The sequence below is a fragment of the Triturus cristatus genome, chromosome 7, assembly GCF_964204655.1.
Source record: "Triturus cristatus chromosome 7, aTriCri1.1, whole genome shotgun sequence".
NCBI lineage: Eukaryota > Metazoa > Chordata > Amphibia > Caudata > Salamandridae > Triturus > Triturus cristatus.
In genome coordinates this window covers 695,563,197-695,586,081 of record NC_140590.1, presented here as the reverse complement: position 1 = coordinate 695,586,081, position 22,885 = coordinate 695,563,197, and the positions used below count along the sequence as shown (strand labels likewise).

Here is a 22,885-nt window from a genome sequence, read left to right as displayed (position 1 = left end):
CTTACCCTCTCCTGTGATTTATGACCTTTCCCAATGTTTGAAGGACTGGAATTAGAATTGTAAATCCCACAGCCCATATTTATACATGTTATCCATTGTTTTGGACTGGTGTTAAAATGATAAATAGTGAAATACTAAATTTCACCCCTTTCATTTATGCAATCCCTCCTAATTTAGTTGGATTTTAGTTTGAAGATTACATCTCAAACCATAATGCACCTTCCTGAATTTGTGTTAGATTGGGTTTAGAATAGTAGATTTCACTCCTCCAAATAAATCACATTCCTCAATAATTTCGAAACTGGATTTAGAATAGTAAAGCTCACCTTTTATAATTAATGCACTTTCTCCAAATATTGGTTTTGAATTGTAAATCCAACCACTCTTATTTATGCAGTTTACCCAAATTTAGTTGGACTGGAGATAGAACAGTAAATCTCATCCCTTAACCCCTTCGATGCTGCGCAGATTCCGCCGCTGTGCTGACGGAATCTTGCGCGGGTGTGGTCATGACGGAATGGTTCCGTCATGAGCACAGCTCAACCGTGGGTCATGACGGAACCATTCCGTCATGAGCACCGAAGGGGTTAAATGTAGGCACTTTCCCAAATGTTTTTAGAGCTGGAGTTAGAATTGTAAATCTCACCCCTTTGTTTACACTTTTTGTGCAATATCAATTAGATTGCAGTTAAAAAATAAATCTCACCCCATCTAATTTATGTAATTTTTCTAATTACTGTTTGACTGGAATTAAATAATACACTTCATCCTTTTATTTATGCACATTTCCTAATTGGGGATTGGGCAAAGATGAGAAATGGTGTTGAAACATCAATTGCCATGTTGCAGATTGAAAACCTCAACACTCGAAGGATGATGCCCTTAATCCCACAGTCCACAAAGTGGAACAAAAGCATGGCCCAGAAGGCTTCCCAGTGGAAACAAATAATTAAGGTGTGGCAGTGCTATCCTCACTTCTGCTCAATTATTGGCAAGTTGGAGAGTTCCACAGATTCTGTTCACTTTGCAGGCCTAACTCCTACTTTGATCTTGTTCCAACTCTGCTACTATATGTATGAAAACCTTGAGGACCTATCTGCAGCCAGAGTGAAGTTTACGAGGCAAGTAGAAGTACTGTACAATTTAGGGAGTAGCGAAAATTGTTTCAAATTCCTCGCTCTGGTGGGCAAGGATCCACAGCGGAGCCTGGATATTTGTGTTCTCCAGATAAAGCATCAACGTTATTGTCTCTAGACAAACAGAAGGACGTCGGTGATGGCCCGCTGTTCTTAGAGCTGCCCTGGGATGAATAAGTGTCCAAGTCAAGATTGTTACTCAGCGGTCAGAAGCAGAAGCCTGTAAGATCTATGGGCCCTATTTGCAATGGTAAGTTTACTAATAGAGATCTTCACACATGGAGATCTACATCTAAGCATAGGCAGAGATCTGCTCATGGATGGAATTCACCTCTTGCATGATTTAGACCAGCAATACTCAAAGTACAGCCCGCGGGCCGCAAGAGGCCCTCCTGACCTTTACATGGGGCCCCCTAGTCCAAAGCAGCATGGGCTGCGGTCTTCTCCGCACAGCACTAACATTGAGAAATAAGTTAAATATACAGGAAAGCCTTTATTTAAAGGTTATTTATAATGAACGAAAGGAAGTAACTAGGGTATCCTGCACTATTTGACTTTAGAAACACCTTTATTTTTAAAGACATCTAGCAGCAAAAGTGTAAAAATATGACATCTCTTCAAAATTCAAAACGAGAATTTCTTTAACATACAGTACCATTTCACATTAGTACATCACAGTGTCAATAGTGAACTAAGATACAAGTCAGTTGTCAAGGGCACTATTTGGGCTGGGTTACTATTATACATGAACAACGTGATAGTTTATTATATCAAACGCAGGTAAGTTTTGCACAATGCATGTCCGGAAGTCATGCATTTCGACATATGTGATAATGAAGGAAAAGAAGGGAAAGTGAAGTTTAAAAAAATTGCCTAGGATCACACAATTTGGTAAAGTGGGAAACTGGGATTAATTCCAGGTTTTCTGTTTACATATTGCACAATTCACCAGATGCATATGCTTCGCTTCCCCTACACCCCCCCCCCCCCCCCCGCCCTCTTCCCTCCCGGAACCTCACCCCTCCTGACCGCCATTCTGCAGGCATCAATGCGGCCCTCGGTCACATCATAGACAAAACTTTTGGCCCCCCAGAAAATGTTTGTGATTGATTTGGACTTCCAAGTTTCCAGTACCTCAAATAAGGGTTGGAGACTCCTACAGCTGAATTAGCAACCATAAAGTAACATTTTATCTATTTGTAAGGTTGTCCGTTACTGAGGTAGCTATCTTCATATAGGTAGTAAAAGGAAAAGAATGAACATATGTTAGTAAAATTCAATATATATACATTGATTTCTTAAAATAAATATGTAAAACACTCGCCCCCTAAGTCCTCTTCAACTAAGGTTATCACACTGACAAGAAGGAGCACACCAGCTCATAAACTTTAGATCCTATTTAGTTATATTTTAAATTGTTTCTATTTACATTCTTTTTAACCCCTTCCATGCTCATGACTGAACGGTTCCGTCATGAGCCACGGTTGAGCTGTGCTCATGACGGAACCGTTCCGTCATGGTCCCGCCCGCGCTCGAACCCTTCAGCACCGCGGCGGAATTCGCCCAGCGCTGAAGGGGTTAATTCATTTACATCAATTATGTTGTCAACCCCTTGCTCCCCTATTACAGTATCAGCTATAGTGAATGCATTATATGTTTGCTTTGAAGTTGCTTTAAGTTTATAATTTATTAATTACAATTTGTTACCAATTAAATTAAAGTACATTTAGTTTAATGGTTAAAAAATAAGATATTCTAAATTATAGTAAGCAACTATTTAATTTTTAAGAAAAACATTATCATAGAAAATATTTAAATATATATATACCAATTAAATATAATGCAGCTGTTAGTCTTATCCCTTCCTCTTTTGATATCTATCGGAGTGTGTTTCAGGACCATGTGTGGTGCTCAACTTACTCCAAGGCTTTATTTGAGTATATTTAGGCTTGTTTTTCAGTATTATTACTGCATTAGATGTGTATATTTGTGAATTGAAATTGTCTTTCTCATTTGTGGGTATTTTTTTGTATTGATTTGGCCTTCTCTAAACCCCACCCATATATTAGTAAAGTTTCTCCATATCCCTCTTTCTTGTCCTTCCCACAATTCTATTGTATGCGGCATTTATAGAGCGCATAGCTACCCATGGGCATCCCAGCACTATCAGTGCAACATAGACTAAACCAAAGTGCTATAGAGAGGTATATTTTCAAATAGACTGGTTGTTAAAATTTCTGAAAAGATAATATATTGATGGCTGTCCGCAAAGTGTGGAGGAAGGCGTTTCATTGCTTGGCCACATTATAGACAAATGACCTTCCCCCACTTCTTGTCATTCTGATGATGGGGACCACTGCCCATCAGGTGATGGAGGATCGAAGAGTTCTACTAGGAGTTTAGAAAGAAATCAGAGGAATGGGGTGGGGGTTGCCTGCAGGGCTCTGTGAGCTTTGAATTTGATTGTCTGAGCAACTGGGAGCCAATGGAGGAATGCTAAGGCCTGTCGGGCTGAGTTGTGCATGGGGATATTTGGCAGAGCCCGGGTTGCGGAATTCTATACTGCTTGACAGATTTTGGAGCTCCCAGGTAAACTGAGTTTCCATAGTCCAGGTGGGAAAGAATCAATGCCTAGGACACAAGCTTTCTGGAGAGCGGGGGGAGCAAGTACAGGATTTTACAGAGCATTCTAAGAATGCCATGACAGCTGGCCGAGAGCTGTGTAGCCTGGGCTTCCATAGACAAAGATTTCTCCAGCCTTTCTCACAGGTTTTTTATAACCATCTTGGGGGTGGGAGGTGAACCCAGGCAGTTTTAGTAATGTGACAATTCATTACTAAAACATATTTCTCCATGTGCGGAGATCTGTACAGAAAAGATATGAGAGGCAGAGGTTGAGATCTCTGGCTGGAGGTTTATGAATTGCAATTTGGAGTATGTAAATTACTTTACACACTCCAAAACAGTGGCGGCTGCTAGGGAGCAGAAGTGTGAGGCAGCTGGGGGAGGGAGAGGTGGGGGGTTGAAAAGAAGAAAAAACAAATCACTTATGTGTGTACGGCTACCGCATCTCCTCCGTCCTCTTCTGTTCCTGACTCTCAGAAGCACACAGGCTCCCAGACTCCCCTAAGGCAATCATGACACTGTTGTCATGTTGCTAATGGTATAACCCACATGAAAGTAGCGTTGTGATTGGTCTGAGCAGCCTGTTTGGTTTGCCGCTCAGACAGCAGTGGCGGCCGGCACAGATTGGGGTGGCGAGGCAGGGGGTGGGGCTAAGAGGGTGTTAAAAAATAGATAAAGTAACTTACCTTATCGCCGTGCCTCTCCTCCTCTCTTCCACGTTGGGCGGGAACAGGAAGCACCCATGCTCCCCAAAGCCAATCTCCACCCTGCAATGCAGCGTTGTGATTGGTCTGAGCACCGTGGTTCGGCGCTCAGACAGAGACTGGAAACCTGGGCATGTTCTCCTGTCAGGCTGTAATGCAGCCTGGGAGGAGAACATGCAAATTGCGAATGACTGTTTGGCTGGCCCGAGATGGCCGGCCAAACATTCATGCACACTTGCATGGTGCCCACCACTCCTCCCCCTGCTCTGAGAGCAGAGTAGCTCCGCCGGCAAAGCTGCAGCAGCAACACGTTCTTGTCATTTTATTTTTCCTTTATTCACACTGCTGAACAGCAGTGGGGTAATGCTCCTCAAGCCGGAGGAGCCGCCACTGTCAGACAGTGCCTGGAACTGTTCTCCACCCAGCTGGGTGGAGAAATGCTAAGTGCGCATGACAGTTTGGCTGTCCTAAGACGGACAGCCAAACCACCATGCGCACTTATGGTGCCCACAGCTCCTCCTCCCTGCTGGCTGCCGCTGTCCGTTATAACAGCGCAGCCCCGGTCGACCTCAGTACTGAAAAATAAAATGATAATAATACAATGGTATTGTCATTTTTATTTCCCTTCTTGCACCGCTCAGAGAGGAGTGGGCCGACGCTCTTCCGCCTCAACGGAGGAGCCGCCTCTGCGTAAATATTTTTTGTGAATAGGGTCCACAGTGCGAGAGCTGCTCTTCTGTGTTCCCAGTACGTGGAATGAGTGCTTTATGAAGGGCATCTCTTTTACTTTGCTTGTGACCATGGGACATTTTTCTAGTCTTTGGGGTAGCTCTGTGTTCTGAGGGTTGAGCCTGTCCTCGGTGGCTTTAAACTTGCATTGCAGCCAGTGTGTGAATGTATGTGATGCCTACAGGAGAGCTCAGCTACCTGATGCCTGGCAGTTCGGGCTGGACTGTTCCCATGAGGCACAGGGTCAGACTGATTTGCATATGGCCATGTCTGAACTGGGGTGGCGGAGTGAGCTAAAGAATGATAATGGATTAAACCCAGATCAGTTGACTGGGGGTGAGTGCTTGCAATGCTCAACACTCCGTCCATCATCCCCTTGGTTTTGCTTTGTTCGCCATAAATTGGCAGGGTATGCCCAGACGTGGGTCCCTTGCTCACTTTGCCACTGGATTCAAGTTAGCCTGGCTGATGACGGCTGATTAGCCAGAAACCGGTCCCAGGATGCTTGTTTCCGGTTCAGGGAAGACATGGCTTGGCAGTTCGGGCTGGACTGTTCCCATGAGGCACAGGCTCAGACTGATTTGCATATGACCATGTCTGAACTGGGGTGGCGGAGTGAGCTAAAGAACGATGATGGATTAAACCCAGATCAGTTGACTGGGGGTGAGTGCTTGCAGTGCTCAACACTCCGTTCATCATCCCCTTTGTTTTGCTCTGTAAAAAGTGAGGCATAGCGCTACTTTCAAAGTCCTCTCAGCCTTATGGTTCCTTTCATCTGAATTGTTGTCCTGCTGTCTGAAGTATGTGACCTTGTGTATCCCGTTGGCTAGCTCTGCTGTCTAATTCTGCGAGAATGTAAAAACTCTCAATTTGCAGTTAGATCTGGTGCCTCGTTTCTATATTCATATGTCGATAGTTTACGAGATAGCTCATGCAATTCCATATAGCGGATGTAGGTGTTATTTACACCAGCAGATAGCCGCGCCACATACGTTCATGGCACCAGCATCTTTTATTAAAAAAATATAGTAGAAAACTGGTGTTTGAAATCTTATTGGAATGCTCTGTCAAAATTATGTATCTATTTTTTCTGAATAGCACTCAACCCTGCGGCTATTTCCTCGCACTCCCAGTTGAGAGGGTTAAGAGTACTGCGGCGCAGGCAACTGAAGTCATATTAGCCCAGGATCACACAATTGGTTCAAGGCGGGAAGTTGGGATTAAAACACGCTTTTCCCGGTTCAGCAGCCAACAATTTACCCACTAGACCATGTTTCATGTATGAGACAAATAGAATATGCTCCCGGTGGGCGCTGCACTGGCACGGGCTCAGCTCTTCATGATACAGGGCGCCCTGGAGATCTGAATTTTGATTGGCTGCCAGCGAGCTTCGCCGGGGGCTTGCTCGCGTTTATCTTCCTAATGCGCAGCCTAGCATTGGATACCCAATGTATCCCCATCTCCCCCGGGGCCTGCGACGTCCCTGCCAAACAACCATGTACAAAATAAATTATTCCACGCCACCCGGAGACGGGCAGCCCCCAGGTAGCGCCGCTGCTGCTCCGCACGTAAGTGCCAACATCAAAGATTCAGAACGTTTAAGTTGACAATTTTTAGTTTGTTCAGCCTTGGGTCCCCCTGGGGGGTCAGGCGAGGTAATCAAATATAGATGACACGTTGAAGGACTCGTGCATCCACCGACTGCAAGGCTCCGAGCTTTCCAATGGACTGAGTTTGAATACAGGCTTCTACGAAAGAAGAGCCGTATGGAGTTATAAAGGAACCAGGGCTCGTTGGCTAGCTGTCTCTGAAATTGTGGCAGGGCTGGGGCAGAGTCAGTCTCATTTGTAATAGGCACATGCGTGGCTTTGAGCTCCGAGGCCACAGTTTTATTTTTTTTTTATTTATTTTTTTTCAATTAAAAAAAGTCTTTATTGCAATTATTCATCTTAAAAGAGCGAACAGTCAGTATATTAAAATTAGATACAACCAAAAATAAATACCTATATTTACATATTAAAACAGTTCCTAATAGAAGATTAAATATATCCCACGCACAAGACTTTGAGCACATCATAAAAAAAACATAAAAATACATAATTCCACGTAGTTCGTTCAATACCCCAAGGGAAAATATCTTAGCTATTAGGGCCCCCCATTTTTCATCCGCAACACCCATGCCCAACTCAGGAACTTAGCTACTCCTATTACTGCGATCTCATTACACAGTTTTATTTTTTAATAATGAGTTACAGTGCCAGTTTGTTGTGAAAAATGTCATAAAGATTTGTTTTTAATATCAGCCAGACCAACTGTGTGAACGCATATACGGAGTGGCTAATTTGACACAAAGCAGTGAATTGTGTGAAGTGAGCTCTGGCCTTTCTGCGGTGCAAATGAAATATTAGAGAGTTTGTTTATAGGCAACGTTTTCTAATCCAAGCTGGCTGCGTTGTGGAGGGGAAGTAGGAAAAGATGATTTTGAAACTCTTTGCTCTTAATGTGAACAAACATTCCACCAGAGAAAAACAGCAGTAGCAATCCCAGGCAGCCTCCCTCTGCCTTTGCTTGTTGTTTGGCAGTATTGGCAGTGACAATCCTTCTGAAGCATTGGCAAAACCAACAGTTGTGAGCGGCCACGTTGAACTGGTATTTTCTATACTTGCAAGAAGGCCATTTCACTGTGCGCCGCAAGAGGAAGAAAAGATTAGGAACCCATTAGGAGACTCATTTTAGCTCATAGTGACTTGGGCGGTCAGCACCTCTTGTAATTCAGAGAACACTGCCCAATGCCGCGTCTTGGCTCTCTGGAGCACTGTAGCCCTCAATGCCCTGGTAGCCATTTTTAGAGCAAACATCAGGTCCCCTGGGACGGGCAAGCCTTAGTTTAGTACCCAGGGGGGGCGTAATTGCTTACGCAGGGAATTGCACCACAAGGCCAGGAGGATGACAATTGTGCCAGTAAATAAAGGTGGCCTGTGTAGACATGAAGACATGTGTTAATGTCTTCATTTACACAAAGTCATCTTTAAGGTGAGGTGGAGGGAGACAGAGGGGGACACTCCCTTTCATATGTGGTGTACCCGTGTACAGATCCCCGAGGCCTTGGAGGAATGGCACAGGAGAGAGCCGCAGGACAAAGGGACTCATTTTTGTTGGCAGTGAAACAGAGACATCCTCCGGTTTGGGAGAGGTGGTCGAGGGGAGGGGAAGAGATGTGGGGCATTTTTTTTTAAAGTAAAGGGCAGAGTGTAGGATATACTCTTTTGCGTGGATTTGCTATCATTAGTGCAGCAGGTGCAGTAGCGCTGGAGCCCGGGGGTGTAAGAGACCCAATGCACCCAGTCATTGCAGTTATAATTAATACAAGCTCAGTGGGGCTCATTCCCTTAATATAATTAGTGCCAAGGTCACCATTACTGAGAAGAGGGGGAAAGATGCATGGCTCATTTTTTCTCAAGGGAAAAGAGACAGACTGCTTTGGACTTTGGAGAAATGACCCAGCTGAGAGAGGTAAAAGAGTCAGAGGAAATGCCCTGCTTCACAGAGGCCTAGCTGTCATTAATGCTGTGGGGGCAGTTGCAATGGCTCCTGGTACGTGAAGGGGGCAGTGCAACTCATTTATAGAAGCAGTATGTTTGGTCAAGTTCTCTCTAAGTTGACTCCATTTGCTTTGTGGTATCTGTCACGTTTAATGTGGATTGTGAGCTGTACAAAAGTTGTCCCTGAAACGATTTCATAAGCCCCGCCCAATCCCTCCAGCCTCTTTCTTTCAGTCCTTCCTTACCCACCTTCGCTCATTTCCTTGACATAAACCTTTGGACAGGGGGCGTGACATCATAACAGGACCGGGCTCGGAAAAAAAAGTTTGACGTTTTAGGCCAATACATGTACACTGAAGGCAGACGGTCCTGTCCATTAACATGCCTACTGTGGTACCATAGACTCTAATTCCAGGGCTTTAAGTGGGATGAAAAAAAGTGGTGGGGATCTCTAAAAGGGGTGTGGCCTTCTTTGAACTCCTTACTTCACAACCCTCAAACACACAATGCGCCCACACACCTGTAAGCACTGCATGTTCTTTGAACCTCCATCACACACATTTGCACAGAATCAATATTGCATTTGAAGTACGAGACCATTGCTTTGTATGCTCTGCAGAGAGGTCTCGAATTGGACAACCATGTATTTCTGATAGCTTTTTTTGACCCACTGATAGGGACTGTGAGAAACCCACACTACCTTCGGCCTCAAAACCAAAGATCTCAATTGTGGCATGTTAGAAACCCCTGGAGGGTACTCAGTTCAAAATATGCTCTATTCCAAAACAATATGCTATGCAAAAAAGTACAGAATGGAACATAACATTTTTAAAGAATGCAAGAAAACATGTACAATATAAACAGGAACTCAATCTCTGACATGAATTTCTAATAACTTTTTTGAGCTCATAGTTCAGAAAGCAATAAATGTTTTTGTCAGAAGAGTTAAGGCCATGAATATAGGCCCTGATAGGGACCAGTTTCAAAGTGCGTTTTAAGGTTTTGCCTACACGGTGCTTGCGCCATGCTTGGGAAATCTCTTGTGTCGAAGAAAAAAAAAGAATCTTCAATTGGGCTTAGAGGCTGCCGATTACTTACCTTGGCTCCCATGTCACTCTCCTTTCATTTCTTCTGTTTGGTCAACACCTCCTTCTGCCTCCAGGTTCCTGCTCAGCTTCACGTTTTCGTCCAGGTCCAAGTACTTCTTCCGGTGGCCTGTGTCCTTTCACTGGCCACGCACTTGTAACATACTTTTTTTGTTGCTTTTTACCATCTGCATTCTGCTTGTTGCTTGCCTGTCCCAGCCACCTCCTCAATTCTGCCACTATATGCTCCTTCCCCATTTTTGCTGGCCTGTCGCTCCCACCAGATCACTTCCGCACTGCATGCCCCTGCCCCACCTCGCATCGCTTTTTTTATACAGTACGAAGTTGACCCAGAAGGACTTGGAGTGCTTTACATGAGCACCATTTACATTACACAAGGACACAATAATGTTTACAGGCACAGGGAGATTAAGTGATTTTCCTAGAATCACAGGATGTTGAGTCAGCGCCTAGACTCGAACCAGGTTCCCCAGTTCCAAAGTCAGCAGCTCTGCCCGTAACTCCACAGACTCTTCATACTCCGTATTCCAGCTAGCTAAATTCTGACATGCTGGTAAATGCAATGGGCATTTGTTCAAGAATATTAGCTTCATATTAAGTATAGGGGGAAAGAAAGCGTTATGATAAGGCCTGGCTACGTCATATCACTTTATTTAAATTTTTACTTTAAGCTATGTAGCAAGCCAGCTCGCAACGCTGTGCAACATTAAAAAAGACATTTACATAGCCAATAGTTCTTGCATAGGCAAAACCCATTGGTTTTTCCAATGCTTGTTAATCACTAACAGGTCCGAGACCCGGGCTGACCAGGCCCACATAAAGCTCTGTCTCTGTGTTTTTCCCTCTTTTTGTGGTCAATGTTTGAACCCACAAAAAACCATTTAATTGCTCCTTGAATGGATGCAAATTCACTTTTTAGAGTTCACAAATATTGGCAGTAGTAGGCTTGGAAAACTACACCAGTCTCTGGTTTCCATGCAGAATACTTGCAATCAAACCCCAAAAAGGAGATGGGTCACATGTTTACAAATAGTCTAACCACTGGAAATCCCTCAGGGTAGTATAGATTTGAAAAAAATGGAGGGAGGAGGAAGCAGAGGTTCATTCAGCTTCCAAGAGGTATTGGTTATCTGTCAGAAAAGGGGGGAATAAACCACATAAGTCTCAATACCAGAGTCTCAGAACGTTTTGTCTTGGGAATTCCCATCCACATGTCCATATCACCATATGTTCAAAGACCGCGGTGTATGTAATCTCTGCTTAGAGTGGTTCCGTGGATAGCGTCACCATTGGGTCTTGTCACTTGAATGTTCCGTTCTACAAGTGACAACAAAACCTCCACCAGGAGGGAGACTGTCCGTATGTTGACAGTGTTGAGTGGAATACAATTATCTCCCATCCTGTAGGTGAATCTTTATTGGGGGGAAAAGAGTAGGAAAGGGATAAGTCTAAAAACAAAGCGGTGTTTAGTGAATGAATCACTGATCCATGATATCTAGTGGTCAGGTCGACATGTTTCGGCCTGGAACCGCCCCTATGGGTCTATGGCCTTCGTCAGGATCAAAGAAATATATTTGGAGGCCTTGTACTTCAGGGTTTCCCAGATAGTGTGTTATTAGTGAGTGGAAGCATTCACCCGTCTTCGTCAGTGAGCACACTTTGCTCCAGATGGAACATGGTTATAGGTACTGTCTTTAGGCCTATAACTGTGAGGGAAACAAAGGAAAATTAAAAGCATGATAAAACGAACATTGCCAATTTCCCAATTGAGACATATGTGGTTCATTTCCCCCCTTTCTGATAGATAACCAGTACCTCTTGGAAGCTGAATGAACCTCTGCTTCTTCCTCCCTCCATTTCTTTGGTCTATACTAATACCTTGGGGGTAGCATTTCAAACCAATGTTTTTTGCCCACTATGACACTCTAGACTGTGTCCGATTTAGGATTTACCAAACAGATTAAAGGCAGATAGGGGGTGGAGGACTTTACTGTCTTTACTCCTACTGCCAAATTAAAGATGTCTGCCAGCCCGGCGGACATCTCCATACATTGGCAGGAACCCCCATCATAATGATTCCTGTCACTATAGAAACATTTTAACAGACCGCTCGGTTAAACATAATGGCTGGCCGTCAAACTTTTCTATAGTTTTTTCTTTAAAAAAAAAAAAACTTCCAATGTGTCGTCTGTTTATAACAAATAAAAAAAAGAAATCTAATGATCACCACACCAGTTTTCCTCAATGGTGTTTGCGTAATTCTTTTTTTTTTTTTTAACCAGCCGTCTCCGCCAGTATAAACCTGACATTGATGGACACTAAAAAAAAAAGTCCATCTGACTGTCCACTGTAAACAGGGTGGACGGTTGATGGCTTACTTGCAATGCCTCCTACTCCATCAGTCTGTCTAAGGATGTTTTACAATGACAAAGTACATTTTGCTCCGCCAGTGTAAGATTTGTGGTCTGTCTGATGCAAAATCAGGTAGGCAGACCATGAGTTTGACGGACAGGGTACTCCTTCACCGTTGCAACAGTATACCTGCTGCCAAACTTTAAATCAGTCCCAGAGGCCCACCTAATGCAAATCAGTACTGACACTGCTCCTCATGGGAACTGTTCATCCAGAGCCATGGTCACTCAGGGGCCCACAGTTTTAGTTGGGATAAATGAGACCCTCCCCCCCCCCCCCCCGATTCTCACTGAGTTAGCTACGTCCCTTTAAGCACCTTTAGGGCGGGATTTCTGAAATGCGAAAGGACATTTGATTGTGAGGGTTTTTTCGCTTTGTGCTGTGAGCTGCCACTATTTGCATGGTCTGTGAGGCACGTCTGAAGGAAGGTGAAAAACGCAGGGCCGTGCATGCACAATTTTCTCTGTCAGAAATGCTGATCTGGGCTCATTGAGTCCTAATTCCTGTGTGTCAGGAAGGTGGCGGATTTTCTATGCAGGCGGCAGTCGCGGGGCCAGTGCACTGCGCTAAGCCGAAAATAAGGCGGGCCGGACCACCTGCGGCACAGCAGAGATTTCTCCTGAATATTAAACCAGATACAAAACATGCCCCAAGTCCTGTCCTGCTGGACATATTATTGGGTAGTAAAGGGGAATTTGTGTAAAATTGTAACCATTTAAAGATGTAAGGAGCGAATAGACAACAATATTTAGGAGACACCTTTGCTTTCCCCCACACCATCTCAGGGTATCTTCAACTCGCCGCAGAGGAATGCGGTTAATGCAGCAGTCAGTCTAATATCTCACTCTTGTGTAAGCACATTCTTGGTCCTGTGGTAGTCTCACAGTTAGACCTTGGGATGCCACATGTCTCAATCACAAAGCCTACTGTTGCCATCTTGGAAAAGGCGGGACTTCCTGCATAGACTTTCTGAACAGGGAGGCTCTGAAGGGTGCTGCAGAGTCCCCAGGGAAGTCCACCTGCTATGTTAGACGTAATTTCGTAGGTAGGAGGCCTCGGCCTGCCTGCACTCGGTTTTCAACCCCAATCAAGCCGGGTGGATCTGGTGATCTATTTGATTGCTGCCACCCGCCTCTCATTGTGAGAAGGAATGGTGGCACTGAAACTGTTCCTTTACTTTTGCCATTTCAGTCATCTGGCACGAATGATGATCCTCAAAGTTGGTTTGTTCAAATTATGATTTTTAACGACAAAATGCAAGTTACAACCTAAATCGCTTTGATACACAGCTGAAGCCTATACAAACCATCTTACGTTTGAAGCGCAGGTTAAGGCATGCTCAGGCATGCACAACATCTTCATTACAGTGCCACAAGTCCTAAGGGATACCAATAAATCAGACAATGTTGCATGGCCCCATGGGCTATGTTTTGTTGACTGAAAGCAGAACTTTAAGATGCTCTAACTTTTATCAGCACTGTCCTCCTTCTCAACATCGCCTTTCATGAGTTCTCAGAGCGCAGCCGGATGTTTTCTTGCAGGTTTGTTGTTCATCCTCCTTGTTCTGCTTTCTGATATGACTTTCACGCTTTGAAGTTTTTCTAAAAAAATAATGACGGTTCGGAGAAAATGTTAAACAAATGGCATACTGTTTTATTTTTACTTGTGTGGTACTTGGTGGGACAATATTCTGAATGATAGCACCTCTTACATGCAAATATCTGACTCCATGCTTTTATTTATTTTCAGTTTTATATGGCAGTGACTTGGCACAAGGGCATTAAGGCACTTTGCAGGAGAGCAAGACATGTTCAGGATAACAAGCATCAAACAAGCATTTGCAATGCAATAGGTCTCGCAATTGCGAGATTTTAAGCTATTGGCATTAAAAATGACAATGCCTTTTATTTCTATTTAAAATCCTGCAATAATAAAAGGCATTGTCATTTACAATATCAATAGGTCAAAGTTTCTCAAATGCGAGACCTATTGGATTGCAAATGCTTGTTGTTTACAAGCGCCCCATGGTGCGCTTTCACCTTAATAGAGGCCACGCCCCTTTCTTTAGACGAGCTGTGTCTAAAGAAAGGTCCACGGCCACTATTAAAGTAAAAGTGCGGTATGGGGAGCTTTTACCCCAAAAAACATTTGTTTGTCATATCCGACAAACAAATGCTTTTTTTTTGGTAAAAGCGCCCTGTGAAAAGCGCATGATGCGCTGAATGTTACAGGAAAACATGTAGTGCCTGCAGTCGAAAAACCCATTAAAGAAAATAGTGCTTACAGACGAAAGAAGACTACCGTTTAACAACCAAAGTAAAAGGGCCAGTCCTCATGGGAGGTTACAAATGAAGACATGGCGGGACTAACCAAGCCTATTAAGGATTCAGAAGCCAGCATTTACGAAGGACAATGACACAAGCCAATGACAAATATGGGCGGAAAGTGGGCCGAGCTTCAAGTGCATACTCCAATACAGCATGGCTCACAGAGCAGCAAATGTGCTGCCCAGGCTCGATCTAAAAACAGCCAATTAGCAACTGGAAAAAAGGAATAGGTAGTTCATGTTAACACATGAACAGTGCCTGGAAAGAATTGCTTTAGAAAACAATCATAATAAGACAACCTTAGAGCAATGCTAAAACAGAGAGAATTAGCATCCCAAATCCAAGTAGTCAAACTGAGTCAGCCAAGGCAATGTGACTAATCTCGCTTTAAACAAAGTGTATCTCAACTAAGAGGACATTAAGAAACCTTTTAAACTTGATCAAGCAAGGAGCTGTGTGGAGGGATGGTAAGAGGGGATCCCAACACTTTTAGCACTGCAAGAGAAAGATTGTTTCCTACTGTGTTCTTGCCTGAATTTTGGAGGTTTGAGCAGGGGGTTCAGCATTTCTTAAATCTCATTGGACATCTGAGACTTTCAGTTTTCCAACCAGATAGGACAGAGTGGAATTGTGGAGGTTTTAATGTGTGATGCATGTAGTCTTAAATTGGGTTCCTATCTGAATGATGAGCCATTGCTGAGTCTGGAGAATAGGAGAGATGTGGTCAAAATTATTGTGGCAAGATAAAACGTGGGCAGTTGCATGCAGAAAAACCTCAATGGTGTGAGGTGTGCTTGAGTGAGATTTCTTAATCCAGCCTAGTAAGAGCCAATGTCTTGACCACCAATTTCAAGCCTCGCTCAGGAACAAACTAACTGCTGCCCCAGAGCAATCTTAGCTGGAGGCATGCACTTTTGGCCATTGCCAAGAGGTGCCTCTGCTAGTCCAAATGATTTGCAAGTGTAAAACTGAGTGTCACACATGCGCTGTTCAATCCAATCGTAGATCAGAGATTGTTCAATGGACTCTGAGACTGAAGACACTGCTCTGCTGAGGGGAGACTGAAACAGAGGCCCTACGATCTTGGTGGATGGGATACTCCGTCACTAACATGATGGACATCCCGTCCGCCACATTACGAGTTCCATAGGACATAATGGATTTGTAGTTTGGCAGGTGGCATATTTGTGACGGAGTATCCCTGTCTGCCAAGATTGTAATCTGGCTCATAGTGCTTATAGGTGGAACTCTGTCCTTGAGAGTTGGCAGTCTGAAGCGCTGACCCCACCAGAAAGGACCTTCCTCGCTCATCTCAGCATTTCACGGCTGTAGCGCCCATAGAGAGATGGAGCGGAGAGTGTATGAGGAGTATTAAAATAAATCATATACTCTGTTTGTTATTAGCAGATATGTCAGATTCCTGACCCTGTACTGCTCATTTTGTGCCTACACTGCTTGCCTACGAGGATGCCATATTGCAAGAAATAAAGAGGCCACTGCTCACCTTCTCTCGTTTTTTCCTTTACAGATGATGTTCCACCCTACTTCAAAACTGAACCTGTGCGTTCCCAGGTGCACCTTGAAGGCAATCGTCTGGTCCTCACCTGCATGGCAGAAGGCAGCTGGCCCCTCGAGTTCAAGTGGCTGCACGACAGCAGTGAGCTGACCAAGTTCACTCTGGAGTACAGGTAAGCCTCCAATGCTCGACGTGTAACACACAATCTTTCCTTTGATTTAAGGCCATGCTGTAATATGTTGCTTTAAAAAAGAGGGTGTACACAGTTTTCCTACCACAGGTACTTCTGTCGTCATTACCTTATTGTGGATGTTAAACCATGTCTTTAATACAATATCGCAAGCCTGTGATTTGCAATTTCTCCCATCTAGGTTTTCCTCCACATGATCACCGAACCCTATGGTAAACTACAATATTCCTGTAACATGCTATAGGATAGTTCTTCCTGTATAATGCATACTTTTTCTTAGACCAGTAAGTGGATCATGTTTAAAAATAGTTTATGGTGTTATTTTTTTCATTTTGACACAATATAACTTTGAATACTGAACAATATTTAGACACGAATATTGGATGTCACCAATTGTGTATTGGATAAATTAGCCTTTGGCTACAGTATAAAGATATCGGAAGTCACTAAAGAGTTCTGTGACCATATAAAGCATTGAGGTGGAAACAATTTGGAGGTGAGTTTTAAAATCCTTTTCATGTATGGCAGTGGATATTTTATTTCTTATAATTCATGGACATACCATGACCCTTCCTCACGGGTCTTTTGATTCTTTATTTAAATAGATATGATTGTAGACATGTAAAAAATAAACATGTTGCCATAAATGCCACTTTTCTGGTAATAATTGCTCATTGCGTTGATTACCATATAGTACTTGCCAGTTCTTATAGAACATTTCATTTTGGTAGTTTTTGTTTTCGCACTGCTAGCACATGCTAGGAGAAGCATAATGGTGCGTGCACGCAGGCACAACCAGAGTTGTCCTATTGATACAACAACATTTCGCATGATGCATTTGTAAGAAAAAGGCATTGATTTGAGTAGGTCATCAACATAACTTCTAACAATACCCGTTTAGCCTGCCCTCCCCCTCCCACGTTCTGGCCCGCTAGGTCTGTTTGTCTATCCTGGGAAACTGCTCCTGTAAATATCGCTCATCAATTTCTTTTGTGTTGTGCAGGTTTATGTGTCTTCTTTTCGCTCTGCAATTGCTCAGCCTAGTGCAGCACATAGTGGTCTCTACTGTGGCGTTGGGGTAGTGTGGCGCGGGAAGAGATCCAGCGCCTTAAAACCCTCCAGAGTGGTATCCCATCCCAGTGAAATTGGGTGTTTGCGCAGCCCTCGTGCCTCTTCTCGCCTGATTGCCGCGCTCTCTGCGCTACTCCAGCACACCACCACCTCATCATACCATGTGGATAGCTCAGGGGGTCTTGTGGATTTCCACCACATGGTAATAGCGCGTATAGCTAGTATAAAGGCAAGATCTAGGAAACAAAGTTGAACTTTTTGGGTGCTTGGGTGCCTGCGGAGACCCAGTAAGCATTCAGTTATATTGTCTTCAATCTGCATAACCTCCCCACCCGCACCTCACACCCCCTCCCAACAGTTCCTATGATGGGGGCAAGCCCATAGCATGTGGACGAAGCCCGCTTCCTCAGATTTGCAACGAGGGCATCAGTATTGGGTGTCTTGAAACATGCGGTGTAGTCGTCGCTGGGTTAAATAGGATCTGTGCAGGACCATGCTTTGTATAAATTTGAAATTGGCATTGCACGATACTCGCTTGGGATGCTCCAGTGTACTTGACCACGGTTTGTCGGATAGTACACAATAAGTAGTTTCCAACCATTTTGTTCTCAAGTCGGTGAGCGGGACAGAAGCTGTACACGGATACCAATGTACAACCAATAATGAGGTGTCGTCCCTCGCACATATAGTGTAGTGAACAAACTAGTTCCTGTGGTGGAAGCTGCATGTTAACTTATAAAAAAGAGCTGGGTAGCTTGTTCTTGTTTTCATTGTTTAAACAGAAGTTGTAATCCTGCTCAGTGATCTGCCTTTTGCATTGTCTGCTGGCTCTGGCAGAAGGCATTGTGATGTCACAACACAATTACTGGAATTCATTTCATTTGAGCAGCGCCAAGTGATGTCACAACTAAACGGAAGTGATAAAATGACAGTCAAGTTTTTATTCATGGATTGCAGGCATCCATGGTTTATATATGTGATAAAGTACCCCCTGATGTGCATTATAAAGATATAGGAGTCCCATGACCATATGGAAAAACAAGGCTGAAAGCAAAATCCTTATCATTTATGGCAGGGGTTAGTGTATTCCTTATAATGGAAGGTCACACCATCTTAAATCCTTGGAAAGAGCATGTTTGCAAACATGAAGAATAAAAATAGAATTTCTAGTGCAAAATAAGCACATAAAAAAAGCTGTCAAATTTGTTGCTAAAAATATATTCAAATTGGTTTAATATGAGTCAGGTTTTTATTATTTACACAAAAAGAAAGAAGCTCAGTAGATCGGAATGTGTAGTCACATGCAGACGGATTCAAAATATTCTATAATTACCTAAGGAGTGCAAAAAATAAACATGTTGCCATGAATAGCTCCTTTCTGCTTGTCACTGTATGGCCAGAAAAACAGAGCAGAAGAAAGAAAAACAATGTTTCGTTTTTCGTCTTTTAACCCCTTCGCTGCGGCGGGAATTCCGCCGCAGCGCTGGCGGGTGCGGGGGGGCAGCGCGGTGGCGCTGTGCTCATGACGGAGCCACTCCGTCATGAGCCACGGTTGAGCTGTGCTCATGACGGAGCGGTTCCTTCATGACTCCGCCCAGTTGCGTTGTCCCCCCGCACAGGCGGGGAAACAGCGCCGCGTAGGCGGAGCGGCCGCCAACGGTCGTGACATGACGGAACCGCTCCGTCATGAGCACACGGCAACCGTGGCTCATGACGGAGCGGTTCCGTCATGAGCGGGGAAGGGGTTAAACAGCTGCTATAGTTAATCATGCTCCGTGACCTGATCTGCCCCTCGGCTGCTGGCTCTAGCATCAGGCGTAGTGAGATCAGAACTCAACTGTAATAAGTTATTGCAGTTAAGCAGCGATTTCCTTTCTTGTTTATTATATGGTGGAAAAAGTACCCCCTGCCGTACACTATAAGAATATTGCAAGTCACCCACTGGCATAACAAAACTTGAGAGGGCCCCCCTGCAAGGTACATAGTGGGGCCCCCTCCGGACTCAATCAGGAGCTCTCCAGCCAGAGTAAAGTGCTGATGGGGCCCCCTAGAGCTTGGGGGCCTCCCCGCACCGCATGGGCTGTGGGTGCCTGTGTTACTCCTCTGAAGACACCGACGAGTTCCATAACCATGTAGAGGAATGAGGCCGAAGCTTCCACGGCACCCTAAATGGTAGTAACTCAGAGCTGATGTTGGTGACACCAAAAAATACCATCTGAGTTTTATAACTCATTAAAGAATCTTGACATATCTAATCACACACTTAAGAGGATAAATACTCAAGTCAGCAACAATACTTCTTGAGGACACAAGTGACAATGTAATCATGTTTAAATGTCCCTGAGCCTGCTACGCTGGCACGTGCCGTACTCGACTCGAGGATAGATTATGGCAGTGCATCTTATCCTGGTGAAACCAAACTATTGAGGTCAAGACTGCAAACAGTTCAGAGGAGAAAGCAAACACACATATGCTCCACACTGCTAAAACTCCACCGGTTACGCATTGAAAAAGGATATTGTTTAAAAGAGCCACCATAGTAAGTGAGGTATCCCTTTACCACTTCTCCATTTAAATGAACCTGCTCTTTCATGTGTCTGCCCCCAACATAAGTCTAAGATCCTCAACCTCAGGACATTCAATCACAAAAAGGCTCTAGTTAGAAAGGCACCACGGGGGCACATGTTTCTGGACCTTGGGATGAAGATCTGGAATATCATCCTCTCAGAACTGAAAAAAAGAGGAATTCCCAAGATTTTGTAGCAACTGGAGTTCCCATGCATGCATCGTTTGCTTGCAGCGTAGGCTATGTATGACCTGACAGATGCGTGCATACCAGTGTATGTTTGTAGCGTTGCAGACAATCCTCATTTAAATTAACTGGGTCTGGAAGCATTGTCAGAGCTGTGTGAGGGTCTCAGGGTGAAACAGCAGTGGAGGTTGAGGGTTAAAAAAGAGGTGCGTTGGCAGAGCTGTGGTGAATCTCATGCTGGGATTGGCAAAGCTGTGTGTGGGTTCTATGCTGGAATAGCAGTTTGCTCCAGGTCATGTTTGAGGTGCTCTGGCCAGAGTTGTGCTTGGTGTGCATGCTGAAATGACAGGGTGGCTGAGGGGTGTGGGGGGCAGAACTGAGGTTCACATGCAGGGTGAGGGGCCTATGCTCAAACCAGGCTTAAGATGCGATGGAAGAGCAGTATGGGCCCAAGGCTGAAATGTTAGAGATTGCACTAGGTCAGGTTTGATTTGCATTGGCAGACCAGCATGTGAGAACCATGCTTGAGTTTTAGGGATTGTTGTAGGCGAGGCTTGAGGTGCATTAGCAGACCAGTATGTGAGAACCATGCTTGAGTTTTAGGGATTGTTGTAGGCGAGGTTTGAGGTGCATTGGCAGAGCAGCATGTGAGAACCATGCTGGAATGGTATGAGTTGCTGCCGGTTGGGTTTGAGGTGGATTGGCAGACCAGCATGTGAGAACCATGCTGGAATGGTATGAGTTGTTGTTGGTTGGGTTTGAGGTGTATTGGCTGTGACTGTGTACGTGTCCTTTGCTAGAATAACAGATTTATTCTTTTTGACTGGAAGTGCAAGGGAGTTTCACGCTGAGTTGTGAAGTGCATACTTTTAAGCGACAGTTAGCATTTTTTTAATGCATTACGTACAGTTCGGTCATTACTAAAATCTGTATTTTAGAAGCACCATTTTATCTTCAGCCTTTATGCATGTTTTGTAGCATTCTATCTTATACTGTGTTTAATGCAAGTTTACAATAATGACTTACATATTCACAGTGTTTTCCGTCACAGGTTGGGACCTCGTAGCAGTAAAAATGTACAAGTCACAATTCTCCACTGCACCAACAAAGATTTAATTCTGTGGCTCCCTGGTTACACATTTACCTCTGCAGTGCATTAACTAATAGAGGTTTCATAATTTATTATAGTACATTTCCCACTGATTACCGTAACTTTATTTATTTTTCATTTAAGCTGCACATTATTTTATATGTTGCTCCTTGACGGTGAAAGACGAAAAAAACATACAGAAGATTTTTTTAGCCACATGTTTGACCCCGCCTCCATGCTCACTGACCCCGCCCCATTGCATGCAGCATCACAGTTCCCATACTTTTTAGGTCGAGCCTAGCGCAGCGCGCAAGCGCTGCTCTAGGAGATGACCTATAGAAATCGGTCTACTCTTTTAAAGTTCTCGTGCGTGTGGAGGCATCCACATTGCGGGAGCGAGCAGCGGCACGCAGGGGCCATCTGTTTTCAATTAGTGTGGCCGCGTGCGCCTGTTTTTCTTTCTCCAGATAGCTTCTCTGTCCTGTCTCCAAACGCTCGCTCCTGGCGCATCGTCCAGACACACACGAGGCAGAACAGGACATGGCATGCACGTGCCCAGTGCTCTGTGTTTTTTCTTTTCTTTTTAGTTTTGCCAAGTGTCCAATCTCGATGACAAAAGTGCGGCAAGACAACTCAGCGGAGACAGACACTGGAGCGCCTGGAAGAGCCCAAATAGAGACGTTTTAGAAATTAGGTTCGTCTGTAGCCTGACATTTGCAGTTCACAACACTTTCATTCATGAGAAGCATAGTGGTGATACCTCTGAGGCAGACGCCCAACAACATCCTAATAAAGGAGACCACATTTGTTTGTAATAGTAAAGGCAGCAGTTTATTGGGTGCCTTCACTTACAGGCAGTCGTTTCAAATTCACTTTGCTATTCTAATTTAAATTGAAGATATGTATGTAGCATTTCCTTCCTGCGAGATAGGTTTGTAGTATTTCCTTCATATGAATTTCTATGCTAGGCACTCCTTTCTCTACTGGCTGACCATTTTACCAATGCTACCAAATGCTTCATCAATCAGGCATACCAGGTAGGGGTGGAGTTGTGTGACCCCACAGTAGCTATGCTTAATCATCTATGACGAACCAAGCAGAAACTGTGGTCACGGAGAAGAATGTAATATGCCTTAAGTTAATCAGGTATGCCGGGTGGCCTTCCACTTCCGGATGACGTACATCCTTTATTCAGGCACACTGAGTGTGTGACCCTTCACGTCCAATAGTTGTGCTTCAGTTGTCACAACTGTGCACCAGACATGCTCAATAACTTCAGTCTATCAGACTTTCTGGGTGACTGTCAATTTCCGATAGCCATACCTCAGACAAGCACATCGGTGAGCCTTCTGGTGGCTGTGCTTCAACAGGCACCCTCAAGCATGCTCCCTTTTTTTTTTGCTTTCTGATAATCAGGCATGCAGGGGTGGCTGCTCACGTCCAGAGGCCATGCTTCACTCACCTTCACTTCAAACAAGGCTGCCCTGTGGCAAAACCACTCCCTATGCACACTGGCCCTTATCGCTGAACGTTCACTGTTGACATTATATCCCGTGCCACATTATTTCTGTCACTCTCCCCTTGGCTGTGTCTTTGTGACTCATTGAATGGCCGGGATTCATTGGTACCACATTTTGGCATGGGCTGACGGCTGAGCTTGCAGCTGCAGTGAATCGGCTTGAAAG

General features: G+C 44.4%; 1 protein-coding gene across 7 annotated transcripts in view; it reads left to right on the top strand.

Moving 5' to 3' along the window:
- SDK2 (sidekick cell adhesion molecule 2) overlaps nt 1-22,885 on the top strand; it is a 1,027,095-nt gene that overhangs the window by 451,556 nt on the left and 552,654 nt on the right. For all 7 annotated transcript variants that reach the window (XM_085617351.1, XM_085617350.1, XM_085617348.1 and 4 more), the window contains exon 2: nt 16,110-16,269. In XM_085617351.1, the coding sequence (XP_085473477.1) occupies nt 16,110-16,269 (160 nt within the window). The remainder of the gene's footprint in view (nt 1-16,109; nt 16,270-22,885) is intronic.